The sequence below is a fragment of the Dipodomys merriami genome, unplaced genomic scaffold (genome assembly GCF_024711535.1).
Source record: "Dipodomys merriami isolate MVZ:Mamm:240054 unplaced genomic scaffold, mDipMer1.0.p SCAF_384, whole genome shotgun sequence".
In the NCBI taxonomy this organism is placed as follows: Eukaryota; Metazoa; Chordata; class Mammalia; order Rodentia; family Heteromyidae; genus Dipodomys; species Dipodomys merriami.
In genome coordinates, this window is record NW_027205426.1 from 219,273 (window position 1) to 232,656 (window position 13,384).

General features: G+C 55.2%; 1 protein-coding gene across 1 annotated transcript in view; it reads left to right on the forward strand.

Annotated features, from left to right (window-relative positions):
• The first annotated feature begins 1,384 nt into the window (after window positions 1–1,384).
• LOC138805062 (transcription factor ETV6) overlaps window positions 1,385–13,384 on the forward strand; it is a 101,782-nt gene continuing 89,782 nt past the window's right edge. Inside the window, exon 1 of the mRNA XM_069989612.1 lies at window positions 1,385–1,721. Coding sequence (XP_069845713.1) covers window positions 1,689–1,721 — 33 coding nt within the window. The 5' untranslated portion in view covers window positions 1,385–1,688. The remainder of the gene's footprint in view (window positions 1,722–13,384) is intronic.

Consider the following 13,384-nt stretch of genomic DNA (forward strand, 5'->3'; position numbering starts at 1 on the left):
GGCCCACCTCGCCCTCGCACGCCTCCTCCTCCCGTAGGCCCCGCCCCACCCTGTCACCCCTTGAGGGCTCCGCCCCCTTCCTCCGCAGGCCCCGCCCACCCGAGGCCCCGCCCCTTTATCGCGCGTGTTGGGGGAAACCGTCCCCGCCCGCAGCGCCGGCTTTGTCTCCGCGTCGCGCCCGAGCGCTCGCCCCGCTTCCGGGCCCGCGGTAATCCTGGCCGCGCTTCCTGCGGGAGAACGGGGCGGACAAAGGCCGCTGTTGCTGCTGGGCCCGGGCCCTCGTCCCGGAGCCCTCGCCCCGGCGCCCAAGGCACGGGCCCAGGCGCGGACTGGGAGGCTCCGTCTAACAAACTGACTCTAGGTCGCCAGCGGCGTTCGAGGACTGAGTTCTCCCGCGGGCGGCACTCGGCGCCCTCGGAGGCCAGCCCCGCCCCTGCCACAGGCCACGCCCACCGGCCCTCAGGTCCCGCCCCAGGTCAAGTCCTATTCCCGACCCCCAGGCCCCACCTTCGCATCTTAGGCTCCGCCCCCGACCCTCAGGCCACGCCCACACTCCACAGCCGGGCGTCACGACCCTTAGGCCCCTTCTCTTTGCCTCAGGCCCCATCCCCACCCCTCTCGCCTCTCAGGCCCCACACCCGGAACTTTGGTCCCGCCCCTGCCTTACCCCTGCCCATCTGGCCCCGCCCCGGCACTCGCGTCCCTTAGGCTCCACCTCACTAGCCCGCCGCGCCCACTCTCAGGCCCCACCCCCGGTCATCACGTCCCGTCCCCTACCCTGACGCCACTCGGGCTTCGCACCAGGTCCTCTCGCTCCTCCGACCCCTTCCCCGGCCCACGAAGCCCCTCCCCGCCCTTCACGCCTCTCAGGCTCACCCTTCACGCCCCGCCCTTTCTCTCGCCCCGCCCCCGTCCCTCATGCCTCTCAGGCTCCACCCCCATCCCTCACACCCACCACGCCCACCCTCAAGCTCCACCCCCAGCCCTCACGCCCCGCCCCGTCCTCATGTTCCACCCCTGGCCCTAACGCCCGCTCCGCCCTCCCGCAAGCACCATCCCCCGGCCCTCACGCCCCGCCCTGCCTGCAAGCTCCACCCCCTGCCCTCACGCCCCGCCCTCGGCCCTCACGCCCCGCCCCGCCCGCAAGCTCCACCCCAGTCCTCACGCCCGCCCCGCCCCGCCCCGCCGGTCGCGGGAACCCGAGCCGCGCTTCCTGGCGGCGCCTTTAAGAGGCCGAGCCCGGGCCGGGAAGTCGCGTCAGTCCCGGCCCCAAACTCCCCGGGTCGCGGTGCGGGCGGCGCGGCCGAGCTTTCGGTTTCCCTTCCGGGAAGGAGAAGTCGGACGACGGGAAGAGAGCGAAAGCAGGGGGCGGGGGGGAGAGGAAGCCAAGAGAGAGGGAGAGAGAAAGAGAGCGAGGGAGGGGACGGAGAGGAGAGCGAGCGAGGGCGGGGCGCCCGCCGCGGTGGGAGGAGACGGAGGCCGGCGCTGCGCCCCGCGTTCCGCGCCCCGCGCCCGCGCCGCCGGCTTCCACGGCCCGCGCCCCGCGCTGCCCCGCGCCCCGCGCCCGCCCCGCACCCCGGCGGCCGCCCGCGGCGATGCCGGCGGAAACTTCTTAGCTCGGGCGCCCGCCGCCCGCGGCCGGGAGCGGAGCGCGGAGGAGCCGGGAACTTCCGGAGCCCGCCGGAGACATGTCGGAGACGCCGGCCCCGTGCGGCATCAAGGTAGGGGCGGCGGGGCGGCGCGGGCTGCGGGGCGGGGCGAGGCGGCGGGCGGCGCGGGGCTCAGGTCCCGGGACTCAAGGCGGGGCCGCCCTCCACCCCCCCCCCCCCCGCCTCCTGATCGCGGACTTGCGGGGCGCGCGGGGCGGCTACGGCTACCCCCGTGGGGTTCCCCCCGCACTCCCCCCCGCGTCGTGAGCTCCGCGGGGTCACTCCCCGCCCGGGGATGGCGCCACGGGCGGACAAAGTTGCTGAGTGGTGGGTTTTACCTCCGTGCGTGAGAAAGTTGTGCGGGGTGGAGGCGGAGGACTCCCGCGCCGCGGGGAGGGGGGGACAGAAGTAGCTCCTCCACGCGTGACGGCGCGGGCCGTGCGCAGGGGCTGCACACGTAACACGGACGGCGCGTACGCGCGGCACCCGCAACACACGTGACGGCGTGTGCGCGCTGCACGCGACCCACGAGGGGGGTGTGATGCACACGGGATGCGGGGAGCGCCCACGAGGCGTGCAACACGCGTGCGGCATACAGTGTGCGCGTGTGGATGGCACGCACACGACGCGCGTGCCCTGTGTCTGTGTGCGCGGTAACGCCTGCGGGTGTCCCCGGGGGGGGGGGGGAGGCCGAAGGTCGGTGCTTCTAGATCGTCCTGGCAGAGTTTGCTGCCCTGGGCTGACTTGTTTGCCCACCTCCCCGGTTGTGTCGCTCGTGGCCCCCCGCACGGATCCCATCAGACGCTGGCCCCGCACGGATCTGGTCAGAACGTCGTCCTGGCCATTCGCTCTCCCCGCACCGATCCGGTCAGCACATCGTCCGGGTCAGACGCTGGCCCTGCAGAAGTCTGGTTTCCACTCGGCCTGTTTAAATTGAATGCCTGCTGAAGAAACAACGGAGGCCGTTTTCTTGGTCCGTGGGGAGTTGGGGAAACACTTCCTGTTTTAACACTTGTTGAACTGGGGTCTCTGTTGGGCAGTTTTTGTTTTTATCAGACTTGGTTATTGGGCTTTCTCCTTTTTGTAGCTGGTTGGTCCTGGACCTTGAACTCAGGGCCTGGGCATTGTTTCTGAGCTTCTTGGCTCGCTGAAGGGGCCCTACCACTTGAGTCACAGCTGTACTTCTGGCTTTTGGGTGGTCAGTTGGAGGTAAGAGTCTCACAGACTTTTCCTGCCTCGCTGGCTGACTTTGAATCACGATCCTCGGATCTCAGCCTCCTGAGTAGCTAGGATTACAGGCGTGAGCCACCTGGCCCTGCCGCTTACTATATCTTTACCACTAGAAGCAGAGCTTTCTTATCTGGGAGTTGGGCTTGGCTTGCAGAGTGCCTCTGGTAAACCCCACCAAAGGTGGCTTGGGTTCCTTTGTTTTTGCTTTTACTAAAGCACCAGCTCCTGGGTCTGAACAGATCAGGAGGAGAGGTGGGGAAAACTTTTGTGTTGTTGGATGTTTCAAAGGCAGTTTGTTTTGTAATATAAGTTAGGTTCTGCATGGAGTTGGGGGAAATCTTTTGGTATAGATAATCTCATTTATTTGATATTTCATCAGAAAAACAGGTCACTAAATCCAAGGGTATCAAATCAGTGAACTAAGTGCATTTGGTTCAGCGGTAGTAAACCTGCCACCAGGAAAAACCCAGACCAGAGATGCTGCCGTATGTGTGCAGTAAGGACCAGAGAGTAGTGTGTCCCTGTGGCCTCAGGTGTGCCACACCCCACTCTTCTGGTGAGCCTTGTACATGTGTGCCGGGCGGGGGGAGGGTGTTGAGGAGGGGTGGAGGGGTGGGTAATGAAATAGCATGTTTCTAGAGCCTTATTGGAACTGGAAAGAGCAGAGAGTACCCGTCCCTTTCCTTACATAGACCACGGGCAAATCATCCCACCTTCAGCCAAACTTTCTTAAATGGGATACAGGAATTGCATCTTCTATTTGTACATCATTATTCTCCCCTAATTGCTTCTCAGTCTTTTGTGTTTTTTTTTTTTTTTGGTCCAGTCATGGGGTCTGAACTCTGGACCTGAGGTGCTGTCCCTCAGTTCTTCAGCTCAAGGCTAGTACTCACGAGCACTGCTTATGTGGTGCCGAGGAATCAACCCAAGGCCTCATGCAGGCAAAGCAAGCGCTCTAACAGCCAGCCACCTTTCCAGCCCTTGTTTTCTTTTTTATGTCTGTGCTGCGGCTGGAACCCTGGGCCTTGGGCATGCTAGGCCAGTGTTCTACCACTGAGCTGCACTCCCAGCCTTTACATATTATCTAGTTGGATGCTTCTACTTACCCTGCATTTCATTTAGGGTGCTGGGAGGAAAAAAAAAAATTGTCATGAGCCAGAAGCAGGTTTCTGGCTTCTAGAGTCCCAAGAATCCGCTTTCTGTGGAGTAGAGAAGGTGGATGGGCAGGTTGATGCTGCACGGTCTCCTCCTCCCCATCTACTCCCAGACCCTTCCCCTTGGGGGTGGGGGTGCACATGATAAGTCCCTAACCACGGTGGGTGGGAGCTCTGGCCTACCAGCCCAGCCCAAGGCTGTCAGGGAAGTGCTTTGTTTACTTCTGACCTGGGTTTTCTGCTAGAAGAGGCTGGTTTCTGATTGGAGCAGGTTTCTAAGGTGAAAGTTTTTGAATGGGTCTAGCCCCCTTTGGAGGGGGCTGTTGTTACTTCTTTGCTCTTCCTAAGTGATTCTTCCATTTCCTGGGGAAGTTAAAGTCAGATATTCTTCCCGGTGCCCAGGCGCTGCCCAGCCCAAGGTCACCCAGCCTGCCTCCACCCAGTTCAAGGTCACCCAGCCTAGTTCCTGATCTTGGGTGTTCTCCGTGATGCCCAGCGTGACCTCCTCTCCTCTCCCCCAGTTCCTGATCCTAAGGGGTGTTTAGCTATAGCACCAGGATCAACTTGCTCTATAAAATAAAGTCAGATGTTTTCTCAGAGTCCTGTTCTGGTCCCAGGAAGAAGGAAGAAGTTCAAGTCACCTGTTCAGTTTTAATTCAGCCAAGTGGTGGTGGACTGGGTCACCGCATGCCCTCCTGGGGGCTGGGATACAGAAATTAGCCAATAAACAAGTGCCCTGGCCCTTTTCCTGCCTCCTTATCAGCCAACTTTCCTCCCTGAATGAAGTCCTTTTCTTTTTTTTCCTGGTCCATCTAGGGGCTGTCCCTAAGTTCTTTTGGCTTAAGGATAGTGCTCTACCACTTTGAGCTACTGCTCTATTTCTGTTTTTGTTTTGTTTTGTTTTGTTTGAGTGGTCAATTGTAATTAAGACTTTGCTTCCTGGGCTGGCTTTGAACTGTGATCCTCTGATCTCAGCCTCCTGAGTAGCTCGGTTTGCAGGCACAAGCCACTAGTGACTAGCCTGAAATACTTTTTTTTTTTTTTAAGAAGTTGTTGCTCACCAAGACACTGGCCACCTGGATTGTTCCAGCCGGGTCTCGGGCTCCTTGGCTTGGTGTGGTCCTGTGTCCTATTCTCCTCCTGGCAGCTGGTCCAGAGTTCTTGCACATGAAGTATGGAAGAGGAGACTGCCATCTCTGCTCGGGGTCCTTATGTCCCCTCAGGAACCAAGCGCCTTGAGCAGGGCTGGAGCCCTCTTCCCTAGGTATCTATCCAAAGATTACTAGTGGTAGGATTCTTTTTTTTTTTGTACCAGTACTGGAGCTTGAACTCAGAACCTCAAGCTCTCCCTTAGCTTTTTCTGCTCAAGGCCGATGCTCTGCCGCTGGAGCCACAGCTCCACTTTCAGCTTTTGGCTGATTAATTAGAGATAAGAGTCTCACTGACTTTCCTGCCTGGCTGCCTCCAAACCACGATCCTCAGATCTCAGCCTCCTGAGTAGCTGGGATTGCAGGCATTTGCCACCAGTGCCTGATTTGAGCAATGGAACTTTTGATATAACATTGTAATATTTTGGTAAAATTCTCCTTTTGTCTCTTAAGAAACAGCACAGTTCCTAAGCGGTCATGGGTGTGAGGGTCAGCAGCATGGGCCTTTGAGTTCTGGTTTTCCCCATGGTGTAGCATCATAGGATGCTCAGACATTCAGTGTTGGGAGAGCGTGGGACTCCATTTTCACAGATGGGGTTCCAGAGCTAAGTGTTGCTCTGGCCGTGGGTGCTCAACCAGATGCCCCGGCCTGCAGCGTCTCTAGCCACCAGGTCACATCTATGGTTCACGGAGCATCTATAAAAGGCCAGGGAAACTCGATACAATAGGCCTTATCCCTGGTACTTCCTAGCGTGGTCATTTTAATCTCTAGCCAGCTGCTCCCAGGGCCCCCAGGGATGTACCAGGGAAGGTGGTGGGGGCTTCAAGCCAGGAGGGTCTCAACAGGTGTGGGAAGAGGAAGGGGTAGGAGGCAGGGATGAGGCCAGAGAGCCTGGTGGACTTGGATTGGAACCTCGGTTTGCAGCAATATTTTAGTTACTGTACAACAGTGGTGTTTGAACTCAGCAGGGGCTCACTTGAACCATGCCCCCAGGACCCCTTTTATTTGCATCCTTCCCCCATAACACCCTTTCCCTCCTGCTGGCCTAGCTTCTTCTGTTGAAAGGAGGTCTTGGAACCTTCTTCATCCAGGCTGGCCTGGAACCTTGTTCCTCCAGATCAGTCTCCCACACAGCTGGGATGACCAGCAGTTACCACCCTGCCCAGCTTTGAACCATTGGGTGAGATGAGGTCTGGCCTTGAACTTGAGTCATCCCGAATTCAGCCTTCTGAGTTAGCCTGGATTGCAGGCATGAGCCACCTTGCCTGGCTTGCAGCAATATTTTTGTAGTGAGGTCTGCCTCAGGCTGACGGCACTGGTTCTTGCCATCAGCTCCCCTCTGAGGAATTCTTGCCTCTCCTCCAGCTGTTACCCAAGGTTAGCCAAGCCCATTTGTTTATCAGCTAAAGCCACAGACCTGGCAGCTGGTCCAAGACGGTTCTGGAAGTCCCCTCCTCAGGGTAGGTAAGGCAAGGGGTGAACACGGCAAGCCAGGAAGCAGGAAGCACTGAGACTCACCAGGCCTTTATCCCCAGCGAGGAAGGGCAGGGCAGGGGGGGTGGCTGGGGTCACTTGGGGAGCAGTCTCATTTTATTACCCAGATTTAAAACCTGCCCTTTGCTCAGGGACCCTTGTCAGAGGAAGCCCCTGGGGGTGAGGTATGCAAGAGGCATTTTCCCCGGTGAAATCCACTTTTTGAACAGCACTGGACTCGTTTTCATGCAGGGAAAGGAGTGTTTCTCCTTGGGTGTGTGGAAGGAATCAGCCTCTGGGTGGTGATTGAGTGGGGTTGTGAGTTTTTCTGGGTTCTCATGCCCACCGGGGTCCCGCTTGAAGTCTTGTTTGTCACCCCTAGACCTAGTATCTGGGGAGAGAAGAGCTACTAAATCGGTGAGAAGTTCGAATTATAGCCTATTAAAAAGCTAACACATTTTTATTGATTTTTCTGGGCCTACAGGAGCCAGACTATAAAGAGGTTCTGTGCGGGGCACCAGGGGTGAGCGGGCTTGGTGAGTGGCGTTGCCTGGCCTCTCTGTTAGGTGGAAACGCGTATTACGCACCTGTAACGCAGCCTTCAGTGAGACCTATCTCAGATCTGTGACTTGATGCAGATTTACCAGGTGGTGCTTTCATCTGGGTGAAAATATCCCCTGTAGCTGGGTCTTGTGCCAGTGGCTGGGAGGAGGGGCTTAGTGTATAAACAAGGGTGGGCCCAAGTGCCTGGAGCCACCCTGCTTCTCCTTAAAACTGGAAACGGGACCCCTGGGGTTCATAAATCCTGTGTCATTGGAGTATCTGCTCCTAGTTCACAACTGCACAGTGATTTGTAATTTACCAGGTTCTTTCTTCTCCTTTCCCTCTTCCTTCCTCGACTTCCTTCTTCCTCTTTTTCCCCTTCTTCCTCTTCCTCTTTTTCCTCCTCTTCCTCTTCCTCTTTTTCCTCCTCTTCCTCTTCTTCTGGGCGCCCCTCCCCCTTCGTTGTCACTAGTGTCTTTGTGCTGTTGGTCTTTTATCTGCAGAATGTCATTCACTGTCCTGGTTCTGTCTGGGATGCAGTTTCCTCCCCATTTTACAAAGCCCGGGGAGGCTACGGAATGTGGGTGGGCTTGTGTGCAGGACTGTGGGAACCAGAGTCTGTCAAGGGCTACAGCCCTTTTTATGAAGGAAGAAAGTGAGGAGATGCAGCGTCTGGGGGGGCTGCTGGGTAAGCTGAGGCAGACAGAGCCTGCTGGGCACAGGCAGCGGAGATGGCCACACGGTACCACCAAGCCTTGGCAATGCCCGTTTAGTGATCTGCCCTGCTTCACTCTCACTCTGCTCAAAACTTTTCTCCTTTTTTTTAATTTTTTTCATCTGTTTTTATCCCCCTCCAGTGACCCACAGCAGTTTGGTTAAGGATGGAAGGACGGATGTCTAGATGGATGGATGCATGGATGAATGTCTTCCACGGCTGTGTTCAGGCTGTCTTTAGCCCGGCAGGCCGGCCCTGCCATCATCACTACTCTTCTGTTCCTTGTACTTACACAACTTTTTTAGAAAAAATTTTCTGCTCAACCCATGAACAATAATCTCTTTAAAAGCACCTGTCATTTGTCCCATTTGTGTCTTTAGTACTGTGACTTCTGGAAATTTACTTAAGTGTTTGTAGGTATTCGGACATTAATTTTTTTTCTTGAACATTAATTTTTTTTCTTTTGTGATTACCTGCTTATCATGGCTTTGTTCTTTTAATTGTACTTGAATGAAGACAGCTTTTGGCTGTCTGACTTCATACGTTTCTTCTGATTTTGAAGTGTTGACAGAAATTTTTTAGAGGAGATTTTGGGAAGGCTAGAGATAGTAGGTAATTGATAGATAACAGGTTGTTTATAGGTGTGTTCAAAGGCATTTTGAAAGCACAGTCCAAACTTTCCTTGAGACAGGCAAGGAAACAGTCCTGTGGTATATAAATAGTTTGACTAAGCTCACATTGTTAATCATGGCAAAGCCAGAGTAAGAAGCAGGTTCCTATCCAGGGCCCCCCTCACCCCTTAGAGAGGACCAGAGTGAGAACCAAGTGTCCTGTTCATGCCCTCTAACGCCATACAACTGCATAGTGATATGGTGGTGCACGCCTGTAATCCCAGTTACTTGTGTGATCTGGAGATGGGGCAGATGACAGTTTGGAGCCAGCCTGCTAACAACTAATCTGGCCATGGTGGTACACATCTGTAATCCCAGCTACACAAACTCTACCTGAAAAATAAAGCAAGAAGGCTAGGGTGTAGCTCAGGTGCTGGGTGCCTTCCTAGCAACCATAAGGCCCCGTGTTCAAGCTCCAGTACCACCAAAAAGGAAGGGAAAAGAAAACACAGTTTATACGGCCTGGCTCTCCGGCCAGGACTCATTTCTAGTGTTAAATCCCTCCTCAGGGCGCCGCAGACGCCACAGAATGCTGGTGATATTAATGTTTGCAGTCATGGCTTCCAGGTTTACGAGCGTTAAGAAGTGAGAAGAGAATGCAGTGTATTTTGGAAAGATCTCCAACCACAATAGGACTGGCATTAAAACGTTGAGTTTTAAAAGTCCCCACAGTTTATTGAAGTCCACTCCCCTTCACCAGGTGAGGAAGGGGTTGAATTGAAGGAAGGGGTCTGCAGCCTCCTCAGGCCTTTCCCTCTGCTGAGAAGTGAGTCTTCCCATCAGGTGTGAAAGCTAGCCACCAGGAAACAGACCTCACTTCCTGAATGACCCAGAAAGGACATGCTCCCTGCTGGGTGACTCCCTGCCTGCCTCAGGTTCAGATTTGCATGCTATTGTCCTCCAAGGTTCCCCGGCACTTCCTTGTGAGTTCACTTTGGGGGGAGGGGTAGTGGAGAAGAAGAGAAGGGTCCACTGACCCCGGAGGACACCCAGGGCAGGAGCTTAGGCACAGACCCGGGAAGGCCTGGAGCTTGGACTTGAACTTGTCCAGGTCACCTAACCATGAACTTTCGGTGCCTGAAGGGGGTCCAATCCTGCTCGGCTCAGAGCTGTGAACACCTGCAATTGCCTGTTAACAGTGCCTTACGCTGCTAATCAAAGTTCTTTTGTGTATCTCTTGCTCAGCTTGTGGACCTGGACACCTTGTCCTCTTGAGGGCTGGTGTCCTGGCCTCCCGGGTTGGCCGATGCCCAGCCTGGCACTCCTGTCCCCGTCCCACAGAACTTTCCACGGGACTCAGTAGCTCCTGCTTCACCACCTTCAACTGAACCCAGGTCTCCGCTACAAGAGAGATGAGCCAGGGGAGCCCATGCCTTTCAGGGAGTCTTGCAGGGAGTTTAGGGGAAAACTAGCTGTATGGTTCTGAACCCAAGACAAAAGCCAAGGAAAATCCCTGTGTCCCCGAGGGCCGCGTTCTCGCCCAGCATTCAGTATCCCACTTCCTGTTCGTACAGTTGCTCATTCTTTGGGACTGGGGCGAGGCTTGAAAGATGGCACAGGCTCCCCAGTCTGTCTGCATTTCCAGGATCCCATCTCTGTCTGACCGCAGAACAGACGCTGGGGCTTTGGGGTGGTGCATTTCTGGTTTCATAAGCTGGAGGAGTAGCCCTCGGAGAGTGTAATTGCATGGAAGAGTTAGAGGAAGCTGAGCTTGTTACCTTGGGCTATGAGGGAACTCTTGATTTGGGGAGAGCTTGGAAGGGGGGTTCAGTAGCAGTATTCCCATTCATTGTCATCTGAAGACACCCTCACTTCTCACCTGCATATGCCGTGTCCTCTGAGGAGAACGTTCCCTGCTCCTTTCCCACCCATGACCTGTGGGAGCAGCAGATGAAGAAAGGCGTAGGAGAGCTGTTCCTTCCCACGGGCCCTGGTAATCTCCAGGGGCACTCCACGGCTGCTGCTGCACAGTCTGTGACCCGCGGTGTCATTATCCTCCCAAAGACGGTCTGTGTGTGAGGTCACTTGATCCTTGCATCGCTCACAGCTCTCCTACATGAGGAAGCTGAGTATTTCCTGGAAGAAATGAGCTGCAGATAAAAATCAACCTTGTAATTAGAAAAAAAAAAAGTGCAAGCCCCAGAAAGCAGCTTGTTTGTCTCAGAGGCTTCTCCCTCCTTACTCCCTAGTCCAGAGGGTCTGGAGGTGAGAAGAGGGACAGCCCAGCATCCTCACAGCTGCCGGTGGGGGCCTTGTGGCAGGTGTGGTCCTGTGTGGGGTTCCTGGAGAAGAATAGTCAAGCCCAGGGAAGTACGCCTGATTGCTGGTACTTGCGCAGATCCACACAGCATCAGAAACTAGAGTGAAGCCATCCATCCATTTGTTTTGCTCAGCTCATGCCTAAGCCGGGGCAGCAGGAGCCTGAAGAGGTTTAGGAACGTCCCTAGGAGGAATAACTTCTTTCATAATGCTTTGTTGTCCTGTACCATTCGTCTTCCTCTTCCATCTGACTGTTTTTGGCCCTCAAGTCAGACTCTTGCCAGAACAAACCATAGTCCCTAGTCTGCCGAGCTTCTGTATGGTCCAGCGAATTATTTCCATGGTTTGATCTGTGATCACAGGGCAGGCTCCCAGAGGGACAAAGGTGAGTTCTACTCTTTAGACCTCTGTGTACTCCTCTTTAAGCTCCTGCCGTGGCATTGGCATGGCGGGTTTAGGGAAAGTGGGATTGGATCCTTGGTATATTTTCTCCCCACTTTGACTTGTGGCCTGGGACATTTAAAAAAAACAACCTGCATTGTGAGTTCTCTGGGCTAGTGTCTTACACTGTGGAGATCCAAGCTCTTCTGCCCTAGTGGGTCTTGGTGACCCTCCGGGTAGTGGCCGGGATGGGCAGGGGTTACTACTTGATACCATTTGATCCGTATTCTTTCAGAGTGGGAGAGCTATTGTTGAGGAAAAAAATCTGGGGGGTTTTGGACCGCGTCCCAGGTCTGGGTATGCTTCCTCCATTCCCCAACTTTGACACCAACGGGGCCTGATTCCGTTGAGTACACCTAAAACCCCCTGGAAAGCGGCCAACCTCTCTCCTTTGACTTTGTCCCATGTGCTTCCTTCCCAAGTCTGCTGACAGGGCTGCTGGGTGAGAGAAAGAAAAGTAAGCAGGTTTCCCCCTGAGAACCAGAGGAACAAAGGCTCCCTTGCTAGATTCCTGCTCTGCTTTCTTTGTCCTCAGCTCTGCTCTAGGCAGGGCTGGGAGTTAGTAAGTAGGGGCCAGGCTCTGTGGGCTGAGGTCAGCTGTAGGTGACAGGACGCTGGACACCATGGGAGCCAGCGCAGGACTGCTGGAGTGATGGGCCATCCTGCCTTCCAAGCGTGCTCCGAGGTTCCCAGCATGCTCTGAGAGGGCCTGGGTGTTGGCTCCTTGTCTCCGCTGGGACATATGTTCGCATGTCAGCCCTTCCTGGTCCTCTAGCCTCCCCAAGCTGCCTACCCCCAGAAGCTGAACAGCGAGCAGCCTACCAGCGTGGTCAGCTTATTAATTATCTTCTAGGCAGCATACTTGCTAGGGGAATGCCAGATGTCAGTGGCTCACACCTGTCATCCCAGCTACTCAGGAAGCTGAAGTCTAAGGATTATGGTTCAAAGCCAGCCTGGGCAGGAAAGGCTGGGAGATTCTGAACTCTTAAGTACCCACCAGAAAGCCAAAAGTGAAACTGTGGCTCAAGTGGCAGATCATTAGGCTTGAACAGAAAAGCTCAAGGACAGTGCCCAGGCCTTGAGTTCAAGCCCCAGGATTCTCCCCCTACCCCCCCAAAAAACTGCAGGTGAGACAGGCCCACTCCAGTGTAGGGCTTTTTTACCCCAGCAAAGCCAGAAGGTGTAAGTATGTAAACATTAGCTACCTTTCCTGAGGCTTGGTCTTGAAATTCTCGGTGAAACAGCTGAACAGCTTCTGGACGCAAGCAGGGTGACATGTGTGTCTGGCTGGCCTGGCGTTGAGGAGGCTGCCTTGAAGGAAAGATGGGGTATGGACAATCCCTTTTCTTCTGTGGTCTTAAAAGATTGACCATGGAGGGAATACAACCCTCGGCAGCACCCCACAGCACGCTGCCACACCCACAGTTCCCCATGCCTGGCTTAAATCTAGGTTATAGGGCAGAGTGCAAGTTCACAGCATGCCTGTCTTTTACCGGGCATGTTTCAGGATGGCCTGCAGATGGGCCTCTCTGGGCATAGTAGGGGATGGCTGGGCACGGCACCAAATGGTGTCGGAAGGGATTCACCTCACAGCATTGCGCCCCAAGCTGACCTCTCTGATTCCTCTTAGAGTTTTACATTATTAGGGGCCCCCTGCTAATCTAGTGGGTTGGTGGATGAGATGGTGATTCTTTGGGGGAGGGTCTGGCGCATGCCTGGTACCTCAGGGGCATCTGTTGTGCCAGGTCCTGGTCACCTTTCAGCTGGTCCTAGTGTCCCCAGGCAAATGTTAGGCTTGGGGAAAATGGTGATTGTGTGTATTGAGGGCTGCATATCAAGGTACACCAAGAGATTTCATCGTGCCCCACACCTGGAAAGCAGCTTCTGTGGGCCAAGGAGAAAAGTTCCCTCGTGCAGTCATTGAAAGCTCACACCTTAGAGCCTGCACTGGAGGTTAGAATAGGTCGGTTCTGGAGAGGAGAGTTGGGAAGGTAGCTGACGGAGTCCTTATGGCCATCAGGACCAGGTGACATGGCTGCCCTTTCTTGGGCCCCACTCTGCTTTTATTCCAAGGGTTTGTGATTGTTTGCATATGTGCGT